Here is a 19887-nt window from a genome sequence, read left to right as displayed (position 1 = left end):
ATGCCTCCAGTTCTCAATAAAATTCTTCTAACTGTGTTCCTAATGCAAGCATTTACATTTGCATAAGTATTACTGCTCTCTTTATTACACTGCTTACACTTTTTATATCAAATCTCATCATATTCAGTTTTGCTAATAAATATCAGCATGATATCAAATCAGCTGCTTTCCTGAAATCTGGCTAAGTTATACCTATTGCATTTCATTATCTAAAAATTAGTGTTTTTATCAAAAAATCCTACCTCCTCAAAAAATCCTAAATTGGTCTGACGTTCTGCCTGGAGCAAGTTATTTTGCCTTTCAATTAATCATCCACTTATCCCATTTTATATCCCTCTGTATTTAGTAGTTACATTTTTTCAAGGAATAAATTGTATTATCATTACAGGCAATTAGTTGCTGAAATTATCTTCCGTATGTCAGCCTTAAAATACTGATTTGTACAGAGCAGCTCTTTAGATTTGCTGAAATGTAGTTACAGTTTTATTCCAGAAATTGTATCTTCAATATATCACCTAGTGTTTGCAGTTTTTTCATACTTGGAAGTACCCCTTCTTGCATACACGTCATATGAAGAGTTTTTGGAATTGTGTTTCTGTATGATTCCAGGAAATAATGCTTTGAACAGCATTGGTTCATCTTTGGTATACATAGTAAAAAAAAATGGAAAAAAAAATGCATTTTTTTTGATGATGTTCTCACAAGATTCTCACTGTTTCTTCAAAGAAAAGTGGGGAAAGTTCATCCATTTTGGTTTTGCTTTCCTTTAGCTGCCCTTGGAAGGTTATATTCCCTCTGGTCCTAGTCTATATAAATGAAACAGAACAGAAAGGTTTATCTGTTGACTTTTAAATAAGGTGGAGCATATCTTCTATTTGAAAGCTTTAGAGATCTATTGACTCAGCTGATCTTGAACAATGTCTATTGATAGCACTCTAGTCCCTGTGTTCAGAATGAACAGAGGAGCAACACTGTTTAACATAGCTCCTGAACTATGGGATATAGTTATACTCTGGTGATCCCCTTTCCACAGTCTCTACAACAGGCAGGTTTCTAAGACAAATACTGGTTATTTCACTGGAGGCTCAAAACCCATGCTACACAAATCTCAGGAGAAGCCTACATTTTACAGCTTTCAGGCACTTTTCCCGTAAGGGAAAAAAAGGGACTATAGCACATTTCCTTCCATTATATTCCTTTCAATTCTTGACAAATAGTTGCAAAATAATTACAATCACTTCCATCTTATAAGCTCATTGTTATCCAGAAGATCACTGTATTTCTATGAACATGAAATATTAAAACACATACTCAAAAATAAATTATACGTTTTTCTAATTAGCTTTCTTATTTGTCATATGGGTGTGTTTGGGTATTAACTCAGCTTTTTTCTTAGCATTCTGAGTTAACAGCTGCTAATGTTTCAACTGTTATATTCTACTATTCTCAGCTGCTCTGGGCTATGCTTAAAACTTTATGGAGAAGACTGAGTAACATCTATAACAATTCATGTGAATCAGAGATTGTGAAATTACACTGCAACTTAGAATGTTATTGATTTATTAACATAAATTGATTTGTTAACAAATCAATTGTTAATGTTATCAATAATAAATTGATTTGTTAACATTTATTAACATATATACACGATATTCTGTGTAGGTATTTTGGAATGATTCTGACAATAGTGAGATTTCTGATTTTTCCCTCAGGAAAATTAATTAACATTATTGAAATTAAATTCTATTAACAAGTAGTTTGACTGACTAATGTGAGTAGCATCACAGGGATTCTGAGTTCCAGCAGCAAGGATAGGCCTTTATGTTTTCTGTGGGTTATAAAAATTACAGTGCCACACTAGCTTTTCACTGAACAGAAACAGTGGATTCAATGTTTTAATGCTCATACTAAAGATTCCAGTGCACAGTTTCATTTGTAATGGTATAATGAGACAGAATACTTAAGCAGTTTCAGATGGAAGCCACAAAATGCTATACAGAATTGCTTTAGTCATCTTTTGATCTTTTTAGGTTAATGTTATAGTTATTATTTGTAAACTCTGAGATGTATGGAAAAACCCTGGTGATTTTAGGATAATTTTTTATATAAGAATGATTTTACTTTGATGTATTTGTTGCCCATGTATTGAATCTGTGTGTCTTCCTATGTCTGCAGAAGAATTGCACGAGAATTTTAGTTCTAATGCAAAACAAATGTCAGAAACAGCTGATGCTGTTATGAACAGCAATGCAGTGGATGAATTAAAGGAAGAAATCAAGTCAGAAAAAACTTCTGTTTCCAAGGAAACCTGGATTAGCGTTGAGGACTTCTGTGTTTGTTTCCAGTAAGGAACAGAAATTTTGTGTTGTATTCCATACAATATACAGTGTAACAGTGATAAAATATGAAAAGTGACTGTATTAAACCTGCATCATCTCGCAGACCTTTTCTGTATAGTTTTCCTGCCTTTCAGGTTAGTTCCAAGGCTTCCCTTCAGACCCTGTTCCTATTGACAGTGAATCTGTAGATGCAGCACTAGGGTGCCTTGCATGTGCCCTCTAGAGTACTGGAGAGCATAACCATCTGCTTCACAAAGCACATGCCACACTGTGACGTGGGTGGAAGATGGCAGGTCTTGAAGCACATAGTAGTTAAGGTGCTCCTATGTCAGATGCATTAGCCACTGATTGATCAAACTCTATGTCTGAACATCACTATTACAAAGCAATAAAGGTTGTTAAATCATCTGCATTTGCTCCAAAAAAGAAACTTAATATTCTCCCATCAAGTTAAAAAAAAAAAAATCTATTATTTCAAAAATCATGTAGTTTATTTAATATTAATGTATTTCAGATATGATTTGTAGACTTAAAAAAAAAGTTTCTGTAAGTAAGAAAGCACTAGAAAATTGAGAATAGGCATTAATAAACTTTACGAAAGAGTTCTTCCTTACAGTGACACTTCATTATTAACTTATTGCAGTAGCTTTTAAGCATGAAAATTCTTAAAAAATACTAACTTGTTACAACTTACAGTTTATAGGTTAATAAGAAAAACCAATGGCCTGCCCTCCAATACAGCACTGTAGAAATGCAGCAAAAGTATAAGTTATTATCAGCTGATTTCGTTGTAAGTGAACTGTATTGACCTTTAATGAAAATAATAATTTTGAACTATTTGTGAGGAATAGCTTTGAGTGACTTATGGAAGATTATAATGCATGTACTAATTAAAAACTTATGTAATGGAACAGATATTTATCTGAAATACATAATATATATATTTTGTCTTCCTAGGAACCTATATGTTTTTCATAAGCCACATACATATGCTTATAACTATCAGAAGACAGATTTTAAGGTACATAACTATTGAATTTTTTGTGTACTTTTTTTTTGTCTTTGTAAAAACTTAGGGTAATTAGATAATACATATATCCTAAGCGTAATTGGTACATTATGTAGAACTACTATTACTGAAAATGTAATAATGTGTTAGGATTATTACAGATTATTTTCCTAGCAAATACCTGGAAGTGTTTCTCTGTGTTCAAATCAAGAACAAAATATGTTAGAAATTGCCATTACAGAATAAATTCAAAAATATGGAGTATGCAACTCATCAACATTAGTAGTGAGAGTATATACTACATTGAATTGCATCTCCATCTTTTTTTTTTTTTTTAAATCTTCAGTGAAAACAGCAATTAAATTCAGTGATGATTCAGCTTCAGAATCCCTTCTTCAATTCTCTTCCTTCATCTTCACCTGTCATCTAATACCCAAATCAGAAGTCTGTTTAGCTTAGCCTTATACTTTCTCTGTACATGCTAAGTCCTATGGTGATATGCATGAGGTTCTATTGTGGGGATTAGAAATATCCTTAGTTGCATAAAATTACAGTATTTCTTTAAACCTGCCATTAGTTTCTATTATCAGAGGGTTATTCAACATGCTTGAATATCCTGTTCCAGCTCCAGTTTCATACTCTAACTGAAGTGTAATTATAGAGTTCTGAAGTGCAAACTCTAGGCATGAATTTAATGTAAAACTCTATACTGAGGTTAACTACATAGTTTATGCTTCATAACTATAGTATACCTTCAATTTTATACCTCTCTATATTTATGATCACATAATAAGAATTTTTTTGAAACATTTCATGATATATTTTCACAAACTATAATTAACCTGAAGTCTACGTGACACTGTGTGCTGTTGCGCTAAAACGTACCTAATCACCTTTTACTGTAACACCATTTTCTTTTTTTAAGTTGATATGTTTGAGTTGTATAAACTAACAGGAAAATTCTGTTTCAAAGTTACAAAAGAACACTTTTATATTATCCTATGAAAGAAGTAGCAATATATAGCATTCTAGGATGAAGCACCAAAAATATATTGATATGACTGAGAAAATGTAACACAAATTAAGACAGATCAGTAGCAAAGGAGCTCATTCACCATCAGACTTTGAAGAATTTCTAGGAATAAGCAGAGTTATCTTATAATTTATTATATTTGCATAGGAATTCCATATTAAAGTTGAGAATGGAAAAGTGCGTGAGCAGACAACATTCAATAAAAAATAAAAATGAACTTATTCTTCCTCTATACAGTCAACTGATGATCGAGTCTCCTATTATTTACTTGTGGACAGTCTGACACCTGTTGAAATTCTGGTTAGTTTTTCTGCACTAGTATGCTGGGATGACACTGCAGGTAAGGCCAATGCAGAAAAGTGAATATTCATAGAATCATAGAGTGGCTTTGATTGGAAAGGACCTTAAAAATTCCAGCCCCCTGTTGTGGGCATTGCTGCCACCCACTAGATCAGGCTGCTCAGGGCCCCATCCAACCTGACCCTGAGCAGTTCCAGGAATGGAGCATCTACAACCTCTCTGGGAAATCTGTTCTAGTGCCTTACCACCCACTGATTAAATAATATTTTCCTGGCATCTAACCTAAACCTCCCTTTTTACATTTGAAACCACTCCCCCCTGTGCTATCACTGTTATGTAAAGAGTTGGTCCCTCTCCTTGTGGTAAGCTCCCTTCAAGTGCTATAAGGCAGCAATGAGGTCTCTCAAGAGTCTTCTCCTCCTCAACCCACATAAGCTCAGCTTTCTCAATCTTTCATCATAGGAGAGGTGCTCCAGCCCTTTGGTCACCTTTATGGTCCTTTTCTGAAACCACTTCAACAGCTCTACATCTTTTTGTGTGCTGGGGGTCTAGGCACAAAGTACTCCAGATGGGGCCTCACAAGGGCATAGCAGAGGAGGACAATCATCTCCCACATCCTCCTGGCCATGGTTCTTTTAATGCAACTCAGGATGCAGTTGGCCTTCCAGACTGCAAGTGTGTACTTTAATGTCTGTGCTGTTGTGTTTGGCAGCTTATCGTTAAGTAGGCAAACAGAGTCTTAGAAATGTATTTGAAATCCAAGCAACATGTTATTGTTAGTTCATATGGAAGATGAATATATTCTTGAAAGGATCTCCTTACTGTTATGGTTTGCTGCATGTTTTTCATCAATATCTTTTTGTTATGGATTTCCTTGTGTTATTTATCTTTTTTATCTGCATAATTTCTGTTCCTGAAATCTTTATGTCTGAACTGATCAAAATGCACTAAAGTCTACAATATGACTAGAGTTGATTTTTGAACTGATTTTTAAACCAATGTACTGTAAGCTCTTAATTATATTTAAAGAGAGATTATTTCAAGATCCAGAAACTTAGATGGTTTGAATATACATTTGATTATATCAGTGGAATGCAAACATTAGTGCACAATAAAGCTATTGGTTGTTACGACAATCAGATTAAGTTAGAAAGACATTCAAATGTCAGGTATTACTTCAGGAGTAAAGCAGCTAGAACCAAATAGAACCCCCCCCCCCCCCCCCAAAAAAAAAAAAAAAGTAACCCTCCTAACAAAAACTAACCAAAATATAATCAAAAGTATACTTTAAGTATCTGTAATATGAGCATAAGCTTTGTATGGATGTTTTCTTCCTTTACATGTGGACAGAATGCACTTTTAAGGAGTGTTAGAAGGAACTTAAGTGTCTTGGAAGATGTCTAATTTACACGTTTTTCCAGTACCTTGCTTCAACCATAGTTTTCTAAAAAATAGTGTCATCTTCTCTGTCACCTATGAGTTTTTCTTGTCTGTCTCTCTTCTCTGAGTTACCAAAGCCTATGTGAAGATTTCAGTGACTGTAAATACGAGTTCTGTATTTATGATAACTTTACCATTATAGTCTACACCCTACTCCACCCCTTTTTTTTTTTTTTTTTTTCCCCTTTTTTCTTACTATAGCTGCTAAACGAGAAGGTTCTAGTATTTCAAAGGCATTGCTGAAGGTTGAACATTTCTCTTGGAAATGTGTGACTCCGGGGGAACTTGTGCTAAAGATGCATACATACGCAACCAAAGCTACTGTGTTAAATCTCCCTGTTGGGTACGTATGAGGCTTTGCTCCTGAAGGCTCTTTTTTACCTAGGGATTCAGGTGATCCTTTACCTTGCACACTATCTAAGATTTTGTTTTCTAAAACTGAAGTTTTTGTTTAAATCAAACTCTTTGATAGCTAATATTTGGTAAAACTGCAAAATTGCTATGAATTTAAAATAATTACCAAAACATTTATAATTTTTTTTCTTGCTCTTTAAGAGCAATTAGCAAGGAAAAAAAAAAAATTAAAAATACAGAAAACGTCACAGAGTACAAAATCTACTTAAAATTATTTCTAATGAGAATGACTTTGAGACATTTGTCAAAGGACAAAGAAAAATAAAAAAAATTAGGATTTTTAGTGGAACTGTGAAAGAATAATGACACTGTAGGAAGCTTCATAGCTTTTCTTGAAATAGGATTTGTGAATCATGAGATGAGAAATTCTGAGGGGTTACAAGAGGCCTTGCATAGCTTATCTTCCATTATAAGTGAAATTTTTACAAAACTTCATAATTAGCACACAATAAAATTTATTTTTCTGTGTGTATAACTCCATGCACTCAGTGTAAAGAATTTCCAGGTTTTTAAAATAAATAAACAAAAGGTAAGAGCCTTTAATATTTACTGATTTCTGGAAATGGTTTAAATGAAAAATGACATCGTTTTAACATGCACTAAGCATATATTTGCTAATGAATTCATCGGGGGTTTTTGCTTTGCTGGAAAATAGAGACATACACCAGTTTAATCTCAAAAAGATGTCTCAAAAATTTATTTAGTAAGCAATTAACTGAATTTTCAACTTGTTTATTTTTTCTAAGATATAAATTAATATTGCACTACTTGTTCACAGTTCAAGAAAATGTACTTTAGAAAATTCACGCAGAGAATGTCCATCCAGTATTTTAAATGTCTTGAAAATAAAACATAATCGTGTTGGGCTTCAAATGAACGGGTGTAGAAAGAACATACCATAATACTAGCGTGTTGGTAGTAAAATAAACTCTCTCCTAGAGACCTCTAATTGAATAAATTCAAACTAAAATATAGAAAAGATGTGATTCTGATTGTAGATTGGTTTTATCAGTACACACACCTCCTTGGCATAGTTTCTGTAATTGCATGTTTGTGTTCTCTACAGAAACATTAAAATGTGCATTTTTTTGCACCTGCAAAACTACGAGCTTCCTACCTTTGATTTTCTTTACTCTTACCAAGGCCAGCAGGCTTTCATTAAGCTTTAATTTACAGCAAGTGTAGGAAACAGATGGGCTCATTGACCACTCTCCCATTTTATTTCAAATGAGATATGGATTGTTCAGCCTGGAAGGTACTTTCTTCTTTCTGCTTTGTCAGTTGTTGAGAAGTGTCTTATATTTCACTCCCCAAGACAATGTAGTTAAAACGAGGAGAAGTTCAGGATGGGATGAGCAATTTCTAACTCTTGCTGCCTTACTTCTGTTTAATATGAAGTTGTAGCTAGTATGTACTTGTCTAAATGCCATTCTGACAATGATAGAAGATTGTGATGAGATGAAGTGCGTGTGTGAAATTTTTCTGGTAGTTGTCCTTGTAAACACAGAAATTATGATGTAATTTATATGATCAGAGCACTTAACTTCCTTTAGAAGTTTCCTAGAGCAAGCATGTTTTTAAGTGTAGCAAACTGACCTAAAAGCTTTGAGGTTATATCCATCCGAAATAGTGGAATTACTTATTCTGCTGCAGAAAAAGTAAAATCTAAATATAAGCAAATAAAATAATGATTTTTCTGATTTTGCCTATTTGTATTTGCCTGTATCTGGAAGTTTTAGCAAAGCGAGGAGTTAGGAAGATTTGGAGAGTGAGAGAATCTGCGAGAAGGTATCTTTTGTAACAAACATTGGTATGAAAAGAAAAGCTTAACAATAACTGTGACTTATCAACAATGAAAAAAGTTATTTTTAATTTAATTTTTTTTTTTTCTTTTAATGTAGACGACACGTACTTCTCTTTACAGTAAGTTCTGCTGTAGGGCACCATATTCATCTTTGTAGCATGGTGCCCTGTGTCTTTGGAGAAGAGGATGCTGTAATGCGAAATCTCGAAAAGGTGTGCATGTCTAGAGCTAGTCAAGTATTGTGTTAAAGTTATTTCTGACTGTTATTTGGTTTTGAAGTGGAATACTATTGATCTTTTAGTATGTTTGAGAATATAATATTAATTTTAATATGAAATGCGTGAGTAGATTGAAAATGTTTTTAGTGGACGCTAGAAACATTTAAATGGATTTTGCAATAGCTGACTTGTATGAATGTGCAAGTAAGCATTAGGAAGTACACACTGAAGAGCTGGTTAAAGTGGAATACAGAAAATACTCTTGCTGAGATACGTACGTCCAAGTTATTGTATAAGCTCTCTCTTTGAGGCATGTAAAAAAGTACACATGATCTATGTTTAAACATACATGTCTGGTAAAATAGGTTGTCACATCAATAAATTTTGTTTTGTCCCATGAGATCACATATTACTAACTAGGTCACAGAGTAGCTTTTATCCCTAAAATGAAAAATTGATTCAAACAATTTGTCAAAGCTGGGGCAAGATGCCGTGGGGAGCATCCTCCTACAACTCCTACAACTTTTGGTCTTTGTTGCCTTCAGTGTAGATGGGTATCACTGCCATTAATGTTTTCAAGATTTCTTTGGCAAGCAGTATGCCCAAATATTTGGCATGAGCATATGGGGAGGGAATACAGCTTCTCAAACTTAGTTCTGCAAAAGTTAAGTAAATAAATTGGAAGGTGAGCATAATGGCAAATTCATGTAGCAGTTCAGATTCAGGAACCTGATGATTAGGTATTAAAGCAGCATTATATATATATACATATAAATATATTTATTCTAGCAAGGAATTAATTATTAATTATGAGATTAATTATGAGACGTTGGGACGTTAAAAATTGTTTGTTGCTGGACTATCTCTTTGTCTAAAGTGTGTCGTTTGCAGGAAAGTGTCTAATTTTTTTGCACAGAAAAGCTGGGGGAGATTAAAGATGCCTTAGGCAGCATGTATTTGGGCATTGTTTTCAGATGAATACAAATATTCACCTATACCATTCTATAACAATGTTGTACACTTCAACTAACAGCAGTCATCTTATTATTGCAGCAGAAAGTTTCTATGTTACTCTTATTTTTGATTAAATGTTCTAGGACCAATAATACAGAAAAAAAAAAAAAAATCCGTAACAGATATGTTTTATACTATTTGTTAGAACATTGTCATATATTCATTTCAATAGCTAAAGTTGGTGGAATTTTGCACATTATGAATTTTGAAAATTTGGAATTTTGAATACGTAATTGATTTTATAGTTTATAAGGATTTAAGGAATTTTTAGTATTTCAGCATCAGGAAAAAATGCCAATGTCCTGTCACTGCTCAGAAAGGAAACGGGATCTTAAAAGGAAACAAAATCTTAAAACAATCTAGATAGCAACAGCTAATTTTTCTCCTCTTTCCCCAGGAGAGCTACCGATTTATTGGGCAGGCTATTGCTATCCTGAAAGCTATTGGAAATGTGATTAATAATTTCAGCAGTAAGCCCAAACTATCTGAAGCTCTGAAGGATTTGGAACTAACTCACTGTCCTCCTGGCATCCATGGTACTGAAATGGCTGAAGAACATTTTAAGGTAAAACTTTGTTCAGTAAACACGTATCTAGAGGCTGCAGAGATAACAGCTTAATGTTGTCATTAAAAACCAGTGGCTATGTTTTTACAAAGGACCTCCTGAATGTTTCAAATGTGGCACTTGCTATTAAGAATCAATGCATATGGAACTTGCAGTGGCGTTCCGTAATTATCTTCTCTTATTATGAACACGTTTTATTATGTGCACTGTGCTTTAAATTTGAATCTCTCTTCTGGTCCATTTCACCGGCCGCTCCTTGGGTCACAATCCATCAGTAACTTAGGGACTTGTAGGAAAATTCAGTAGATGTAGGTATATGTATCTCATCTGCTCTCACAAGAAGGTTAGTGTATTGTAGCAAAGGATTTTTTTTTTAAAGGCACGCTTTGAATTAGCCAACAGTGATTCAAGAAGGAAAATATGGAAATGATCTGTCTAATGTAGACAGTGTATATTCTGAATATAGGCACGTGCTAAAGTGGATTCTTCCTTCATCAGTCTTAATTGTTTTCAAAATAAAATAAGTTTTTATTAATATTAATATATATAACTCAAGAACTAATTAAAAATCTGAAAATAAGGAGAATGAAAAACAGACTGATAAATTTTTTTACATTAAGTCCTAGCTATTTTTCAATTCAGACTGTGAAACTGGCTCTGAAAAACATAGTCTGAAATTTCTAATCTAATTAAAGATGCAGAAAGAGACTTTCTCTTTTAGGATTTCTGCTTCCTAAAGAGCATCAGAGTGTCAAGAATAAAAACAGACATCAATACAGTCATGAAAGTAGGACACCAAATTTTCCCTGTTTGCCCATCAGTATATTCCTACTTTTTATAACGGGGTTCATCTACTGACTCAGTAGTCATGCCCATGTCATAATGGTAATGATCATGTTCTTCTATGCTCTGAGAAAATCAGCTTACTTCACATAAACTAAAAGATTTTTAGGTAATGAAAACTTGTGCTCTGGAATCTGTCCTGTATTTAAAAGCTGGGCATGAAAATAGTTTTCTCTTGCTTGCTTGCTTGAAGTATTGGAGTTCCACAGTAAGGACTGTCAGTTATGTGTGAGATAAAGTTAAGCATCACATGAAAATGAAAACAGCTAAAAAGTTCTTGAAATGTTAATGAGAGCCAGTATAAGTTGGCTTTTATAAATGAATAATTATCTGACAAATGTTTTTTTTTTTTTTTTTTTTAAGGTTTTCAATAGTGCATTATGGTCTTTGATCAAATATGTATTGGACAAGAAGATGCCTCATAAGTATAAATTTGCCTTCAGGTCCTTCACTTTAGATTTTAAATGCACTGATCTACTTGAGGATGACAGCGTGTCTTCAGGTACTGTAGTGGTATCGGTAAAAGCTTCAAACATACTTTGGAAGGAACTAGATCTTCACTGATCCTGATCAAATAACCAAAGTTCATTTCTTATTGGGTACTCTAGTTTTCTACCGTTAGCAGAATGTCTGAAATTATTCAGTGAGACATATCTCAGAATAAAAGTATAAAAAGTTTATCTATAAATGTTTTTATATTTTATATTTATGCTCTTTTTGGTTCAAAAACTATATTTATGTTCTGTTAACTTACAAATCTAAAATCTGTAAGGTTTGTAGATTTGCTTTATGCCTAGAAGGACTGGCCTACATTAGCACTGCTGAATTGTTAGGTTAGTCATGCATCTTACCAGACTTTAAAAATCAGTAATAATCACTGAAAGGTACCATAACAGATGAATGACATCTTTCTTCTTGTCTGTGTATGAGGGTGGGTCAAATCAAGTCTGAAATTCAAATGCTATCTCCATTTCTTTTTTCTAGTAGCATAGCTATTTTGCCCTCTGTGCTGAATTCATCTCGACTTGTCTATGACAAGTCTTGTTATGACATACTGCAGTTAGCAGTCCTGTCTGGTAAGGTTTCTGAGAAGCCATCCTGAAAACAATCTAGTGATGTTGATCTGTCCAAATCCTCTTCACCCCCAAGGAACAGCTAGCAGTGGATCCATAGGAGACAAGTTCATACAATGTGAGATAAAGATGGGAGTTTCTGAAGCTGCATGCTTTTTTCAATGGCATGGCTGTTATGTGTTTTCCTGGAAACAGAGTAGATAAAGGTTCTGTATGAACCTTTTCATTTGAAACTTGTCTAGAAGTCAAGCTATCTGCTATAATTTTATTGGTGTAAACTGTATTTGAAATTCAAATATGTATCTCACTCAGTGGTGCACATTGACGACACAACTTAAAAACAGGACATTTTAGTTGGATTTCAGGTAAGCATTCTTCACTGTCTGTCCTGTCAAATGTTGAAAGAAATTGCCCAGTCACTATCCCTGGAGATATTAAAAAATTAGCTGGGCATATGCTGAACACTCTGAGCGATGTGCTCTACTTGATCCTGATTTGAATATGTGATTAGATTAATGGTCCTCTCCAGCCAACTTTATTCTATGATTGCATGCTTCTTTTAAAAAGTGGTTGTGCTGTGCCATATTGAGTTCTAAACTGTTCTTTCTTGGACTGAACTTGTGTAACCTTTCAGAGTTGCTAAGTATTAAGGAGACTTTTGACAATAATAATGGTTGGAAGCAATCAATTCTATCAATGTTAAATGGAATATATTAGGTTGAAATGTGTGATCTTCTTTCTGATGAAAGTAATATATTTTCTTAATCTAATTTGTCCCACTGTGTCCCCATGTGTCACTCTTTCATCCTCCTTTTTGTTTGATAGTACTTCATTTTGGAGCATTATCCTTCCTCTCCCTCTAGCTCACTTCCCTCATTGTGCATCAATGCATTTCCCAGCTGGTTTCCTGACACTGCCTCCCTGTGGTGCTACTCCCCATTATCTCCCCAGGTAAACCCTTGTGCTGATAGCTTCAAGGATGTTAATTCTGGGCAAGAATTCCATCAAATTTCTCGTTAGTAACCTGTCAGAACCTACTTATTAGGAGAGCTACAGGAAAGAAGAGAACAGGCTCTTTAGCAGCCTCTGTTGCGATAGAAAAAGGGCAAATGGCTTCAGGCTTAAAGAGGGTAAACCTGGGTTAGATGTAAGGAAAAAGGCTTTTACAATGAGGGTGGTCAGGCATTGGAACAGGTTACTCAGAGATGTAGTGAGGCTGGATTGGGCTCTGAGCAACCTGATCTACTTGTGGTGTCCTGGTTCATTGCAGGGGGAGTTAGACTACATGGCCTTCAAAGGTCCCTTTCAACTCTAAGGATTCTATGATTCTAATTTCTATTCCATTCAAAAACTCCTTGATAACTGAAAGTCACGGTCAGATAAACAAAATTCCACATTATCATTTGTCTTACCCTTATTCTGTACCTCTTTAGCAGATACCAAATGCAATGTTTTGAATATTGCTGGTGTTCAAATTATCACTTAGTAAAATCAGATTCAGAGATAGAAACACTTGAAATCTTGTGAAGCTCTTTTAAGCTTTATTCAGATTCAGACTTTAATGCATGAAATTATGTTGGTTTATTTTTGGAAGATGATTTCATTACAAGACTTGATTTTAAAAAATAAAATGCAACACCTATCTGTAGAGAGAAGCAAAAATATGACAATTTGGTATTCAGCATTAGCATAGTAGCTGCATGCTGACTTTGTAATTACGCAGTATATAGTATCTATTTTTATAATGATAAGAGGAAAATTTTAACAGTGGTATTTTTGCCATAAATGGAAATTTTATGCAGGAACTGTTACTTCTGTAACTCAGCTCTCCTTTGTATTTTCACTTTATAGCAAGCAGCTACAAGGCTTCCAGCCTTGTAAACTAATAAAGTGTTGCTTGTTCTCTTCCTCTTCTTTCAGAGAGTTGTGAAGTAAATTCCCTAAGTAGCTGGCAGAAAAGAATTCCTACTTCTGAAGAAGCAGCAGCAGCTCTTAAACTCCAAGCTGTTTGGAGGGGGGTTTATGTGAGGAAAGTACTGAACAGCAGAAAACCAGGTGTGTCCTTTTTAATTAATACCTAGTTAATTTTCTGTGGCATTTCATGTCAACACAAGATGTTATTGAGATGGTATTTAAAATGGAAAATATTAGTCACATAATTTTTTAAGCTGGAAAAGTACTGAAAAATGGTGATGATAATGGGGATAGTGAAAGGAGAAAGTAGTTGTCAGCTCTCTGGCACCTCTGTAAAATTCCTAATAAGATAGCATTCATAAGACAATTAACTTCTGAGTGATGTTTTTCACAAATATTTGATAAGTGTACATTTAAAACAATACAAAAGTTAGGTACTATGTACATTTTCTAACTTATTTTATTATTTCTAGGTACTAAGGAAAACATTGCTGTAAAAGAAATCTTGCAAAAATTGTGGACTTCAATTGAGTTAAATTTTGAACAGTGTGCTGTAGTGCTGTTAAGGTAATGATATAATAAATTATAATACTTTATTGCAGCCATTTCCACAGAGTTGCCATGAATTGCTGGTGCACACAATAAATGTGGGAAGAGTGTTATTAGTTTTAAAATTACAAAACTGGCTCAGAAAGGATAGGATGCTTTCTGTAGAGATATGGTGTGCTTTATTATATGTTTGCATGACTTTTGTTTAATATAAAAAGCTAGTGCTTTGACCTATGAAGTTATAAGCAAAAACTTCAGGAGTTCAGTGTTAGGATAGTTTTCCCATACTTAAAGCCTGGATGCACCACAGGACAGAAGCAGCACCATTTTGCAATGTAATCTCTTAGTTTAAAAAGCCCTAAAACATCTCCCTTTAAGCAAGATTTTCAATTTGTTTCTCATTACAAATCCTACATTCACAAAGAGAAGGTCATTGTGCTTGCCCATACTGTAATTTTCAAGGAATTCACAGATTGGAGGCTTCTGAGGAGCTGCTTCTGTCCATGTGCACCGCTCATCAGTGATGGAAGGAATATTTGCAAAGCTTTGCAGAAGAATATCTCAGACTGTTCTGCTTTAAACTAATTCTGAGAAAGTTTAGATCCTCTCTGTGACTCACCTTCATTAAATGCCATGGTTGGCTATTATCATTGCTAAAAATATGAAAGTGGGGATTGTTTGTTAATTCCAACTGCTCTTTAGAGAAGGCAAAACATCAAAGTTTTGGCCAGATTTGGTGAATAACACTAGCAATGTAAAACTTGGACATGTTCAGAGGAACATTAACTTTTGGTACCACAAATTATAAATAAGCTTCCCAGCGTCAGTCAGGTGCCAGACAGGTTAGCTCTAATTCCACAGAAACTGATAACACCTAAGAGTTTGAAGATGAAAGAAAGTTTTTTAAAATCCCCTTATGATACCATAGCTTTATGATGACAGCTTAATAAAAAGAAATGGAAGGCGTCCTATCTAATGTTTTTGGTTGTTGTTTTTTTTTTTTTAATAATAAAAATAATCAGTGGATAGACTGACAGATACACAACACATTTGTATGTAAGTATCAGTTATTACAGGCTACTAGCTCCTGAACTAATAGAGCACCTTCCTTACCTGATTTATTATTTTTTAAAACATGTTATAATTTCATTTTACTCTCAAATATGAAGCAGTGTTCTTCATAATATACATCAATACGTGTCCCCTCCTGATTATGAGTAGATTTAAATCCTTATCTTGCTTTACTATTTTCCAGAGAAATGTTTAAAAGAAACTGTAACTCAATCAAAAATTTCCCTTGTTATGAAGATGAGTGGTGTAAGATCTCTTTCGCTGACTATGCTGTAACATATTCTGATCAGCCACCAAATATTTGGTTTGTGGTTTTTAGGTGAGTTTTGTATAGCCTTTTATGTGATTCTTGTTGGAAAGAAGTAATGATACACTGCTTTTCACTAATACGTTTCAAAACACATGATTTTACATGAGTTTGTTTTCATCAAATTCTAATATATACTTCTGTTTTGTTACACAAATTATTCAGTTTGTGAAAATAAAATGAATTTAATTTGTTTTTTCATTGTTTTATTTTAGAGAAATATTTTTTGTCCCGGAAGACATGCTCATAGTGCCAAAGATGTATACCACTATTCCTTCCTGTAGACTTCATGTAATTGATAATGACACACTGGAGGAAATGCCACATGTCTTTTTGAAAGTGGCACCTCATATTTACCCCAAAAATAAGGTAAATGTGTGGAGTATAAAAATAATTGGAATAAAAATGATTGCTGAATTCTGTAGACATTTTCAGCTACGTATTAATGTTCTGCTTAGAAGTATGGCCACGATTATTAAAAAATTCGAATAGACTATCACTGACCTCCTAATTACCCAGATTTCCAGTTTTTAGGCTAAAGATGGCAGCTTGCTCAGTCTTTTTTTTACTAGTTAGGTTTCCTACATTCTTGATTACTTTCTCCTCTGGACTGCTCCCAGTTGTTCTCATTTTTTTTGTTTATGATATGCAACACTGAGCACAGAAAACTTTGCAGCAAGGATTAACTTAAAATGAAACAAACGATGACTAAGGAATGATTAGTTTATATGTCTTTTGGGCAGGCTTTACTACTTATTAAACTGATTCTGATGCTCATTTTCCCCTCTCTCCCCCCTTTATTTTTCTTGCAAGAGCTTTGTTGACTCATACTGCTATAGCCTTAAGTGCCTTCCTGAATAACTGAATCCTGTTTATTTTTCTTGATGAAATGTGGTGTATTTCACTATTGATTTGAGTGCTGTTTTTCTTTCAGACCATTTTCCTTATTTAAAGTAACATTGAATTCTTTTTCTTTAAAATTACAACCCTTAGCTTTGTGGTACCAGTTAATTAAACGTAGATCACTGTTTCACTATGCACATTACTGATAAAATACTAAATGAAATTATTTCCAGGTCAGGAAGTCTCACTAATTAGAGTCTTGTGTTTCAAGATGTGTACTGGATGTGGTTACCTTCTCTAGTTTCTTCGTTATGACAACATTTCCCTGGACTTAAAAGTATGATCAGTGGCAAGTGTTGACTACTTCTCTATTCCCATACAGTTTTCATGTAGCTTAATTGGTTCGATAGTTCAGAAGATCATCAGAATGAACTAATCCAGAAGTTAGTTTATTTTTTAGTTCTTTTCCTGTTCTAGCCTGCTTCTAAACTCTTCAACATTACCCCTAATATTGTCTGTGCTAGCCACAACTACCCATGGCTGATCCTTTTAGTGAAGATAAGCTCAAGTTTTAGCTTTGTCAGTAGCAAGGAGTTGATGTTAGTCTAGGACTGTTCTGTTGTCTTTCTTCTGTAGCTTTACTTCGAGTATTATCATACCTTTTCCCCATCCCCTCCAATAGAATGAGCTTGCTTTATCCAAGGTATGCAGTGAATGCCAGCTGAATGTGGCAGGTAAGGACTACTCCTGCTGGAGGGATATCATCAAGTTCTCAGAGTTAACTTGGAATCTTCAGAGGTGGGGTGTGTATTCCATCAGGAAGGAAGGTTCAGACAGTGGCAAGTGGCAGGATGTGAAAAGAAATCCAAGTAATAAACACCACTTACAGCCTTTCAGGATAATGATGAGTTCTGTAAAGAATGATCACAACTTCAGATTTATTTCAGAACTCAGCATTTGTCCTGCTTAGCAGACTGTGAATGTTCTATTTCTGTCTTATGGAATGGAAACAATTTTATGGTTTTTTTTTTCCCTTGGACTTCTTCCCACTTTTCTTGAATAGAGATGTCAAGGATTGCACACAATATTCCAGTTAAGATCTTGCCAACCTTTGTGCGGTACTATGGCTTTAATATTGGAGATGCTCATTTTGGTATGCCCTACCCCCACCTACTTATTATTGCGTGGATACACCATGTGATAGCTCCAGTGATTCTGTCATAAACTAAAGAATTACTATCATTATTTTCTCTTCTTTATTGAAGACCTCTCCACCGTAATTATTATTGCAGATAACCACTTTTCTTACTCTCTAAGCCTATGATTTTATATTTAATGTTATAAAATATGGTTAATATTAGTAAAGAGTGATTTTGATTTAAGAGTATTAAAAGAGAATTGTACGTGTATGCTGCGTTTTTCCACTTGTTTTATTACATAATCTCTGCTACTGAGTTTTTCAATAAAATTGTGCACTTATGCCAAACAATTTACCTTCCTTTTTGCAAATGGTCCATTAATGTTTCAGTGGACTTGCAACACCACCGAAAACTTGACTGATGATTTGACAAGACAATTATTCTGTTTTTGTGACAATTGCATATGGTAGTGTCATTTTAATCTGGTTGTTACCTTTCTTTTAAGAGTATTTTATATGAAATGTCAATAATAAAACAAGAAAATATAGTATGCCTGAATTCCTAAATGTATGTATTAATATAAAACAAGATATTTTTCCTTTTGAATAAATGTAGCAGTTAGTTGTTCTGCTGCAAAACTAAGACTCAGCAGATTAAAACAGAACAAAAGTAAATTTTATCAGTAGATACTGTTATTTGCTACAGAGTTGCTCTAGGAGTGCCTTCAATCATTCAGAAATTAATATTAAAGTAGGGATAAAATCTGCAGACTAGCGATAATGCCTTTTGCCTGCTTTCTGCAGATATTACAGTCTAAATAAAAAATGCAATGCAAGTTACTACTTTATTTCTTCTAGTCTCTTTTTATTTGTATACTGCTACTATATACTTTTTTTACTATCTTATACACAAGTTTTTTTAACAGAGCCAAAAATGACAGAAAAGCATTTCTCAAGCATCAGCTGAACAACGCTCAGGGACCCTCTAAACACCTGTGTGACCCATCTCTGGACCTACTCCAACAGCTCCACATCTTTCTTGTGCTGGTGCCCCCAGGCTTGAATGCAGTACTCCAGATGGGTTTACACAAGGACAGACTAGAAGAGAACAATCACTTCCCTTGCTCTACTGGCCACTGCTCTTTTGATGCAGCCTGAGATATAGTTGGCCTTCCAGACTACAAGCACACACTGCTGGCTCATGCCAAACTTTTTGTCTACCACACACTTCTCTAGGTGTGTGCTAGACTCTTACAAGACTTTAAATAAGATTAATATACTGATATTTAACATCTTGCAATGAAATTATTAAATGCTGGAGTGTTATTAATTTAACCGTAGATTGAATCTGATCTCTAAATCTCCAGATTGTATTCGCATACAGTTTCCCACTGCCTCCAGCATGAAGGGAGATTTTCATTTGATTTATCAATGAATGAAGAAGTTTTCACGTTTTTATTTCATGTTTATATAATTTTGCTGTAGTCTTGTGCATGAATTGCCAAAATATTCTCATCTTCAGCTGTGGTCACCTTTGGAGTTAAAAGTATTTACAATTTTAAAATTACTTTGCAACTTTCATGTTGCACTAACACTTGAAAGCACATTTATTTCATGTGCATGGCATGCATGCATAAGCATACAGATTAGCCATTCTAAGTAATTCTCCTTTTCAGAACTATAGGGAATGCTTTTTCCCTGGAGAATCTGTAACAATTTTATTCTATAGAACTTGAAACGTCAAATTTTTCTCAATAGGGCAATAAATAACTTTTCAGTACCATGAGAGAGTCACAAATTAATAGAATAATACTTTTTCTGTAGGAACTCACTTCAGTTTAGTGTTGACAGGAAGTCAGTATTCTTTTTTCTTTTCCCTCAAATAACTTTTTCTTCTTTTTTCCTTGGTTCTACTCTTCCCCACCTGACGGGGGGAAGGTCTTACACTTTTTTTGTTTGTATGGTTAATATTGTGAAGGAAGGAGAAGGGCCAGTCATTTTGAATTTGACAGG

At 34.2% G+C, this 19887-nt stretch overlaps 1 protein-coding gene across 1 annotated transcript in view; it reads left to right on the top strand.

The window, feature by feature from the left end:
• ADGB (androglobin) overlaps positions 1–19887 on the top strand; it is a 71499-nt gene that overhangs the window by 30654 nt on the left and 20958 nt on the right. Inside the window, exons 16-26 of the mRNA XM_042895214.1 lie at positions 2176–2344; positions 3297–3360; positions 4619–4721; positions 6323–6464; positions 8437–8551; positions 9969–10136; positions 11343–11481; positions 13973–14107; positions 14440–14533; positions 15771–15905; positions 16109–16262. Coding sequence (XP_042751148.1) covers positions 2176–2344; positions 3297–3360; positions 4619–4721; positions 6323–6464; positions 8437–8551; positions 9969–10136; positions 11343–11481; positions 13973–14107; positions 14440–14533; positions 15771–15905; positions 16109–16262 — 1418 coding nt within the window. The remainder of the gene's footprint in view (positions 1–2175; positions 2345–3296; positions 3361–4618; positions 4722–6322; positions 6465–8436; positions 8552–9968; positions 10137–11342; positions 11482–13972; positions 14108–14439; positions 14534–15770; positions 15906–16108; positions 16263–19887) is intronic.

This window comes from Lagopus leucura, unplaced genomic scaffold (assembly GCF_019238085.1).
Source record: "Lagopus leucura isolate 7727_CA_CO unplaced genomic scaffold, USGS_WTPT01 Super-Scaffold_73, whole genome shotgun sequence".
NCBI lineage: Eukaryota > Metazoa > Chordata > Aves > Galliformes > Phasianidae > Lagopus > Lagopus leucura.
The sequence above is the reverse complement of the archived record's forward strand: the minus strand, read 5'-3'. Positions and strand labels throughout refer to the sequence as shown.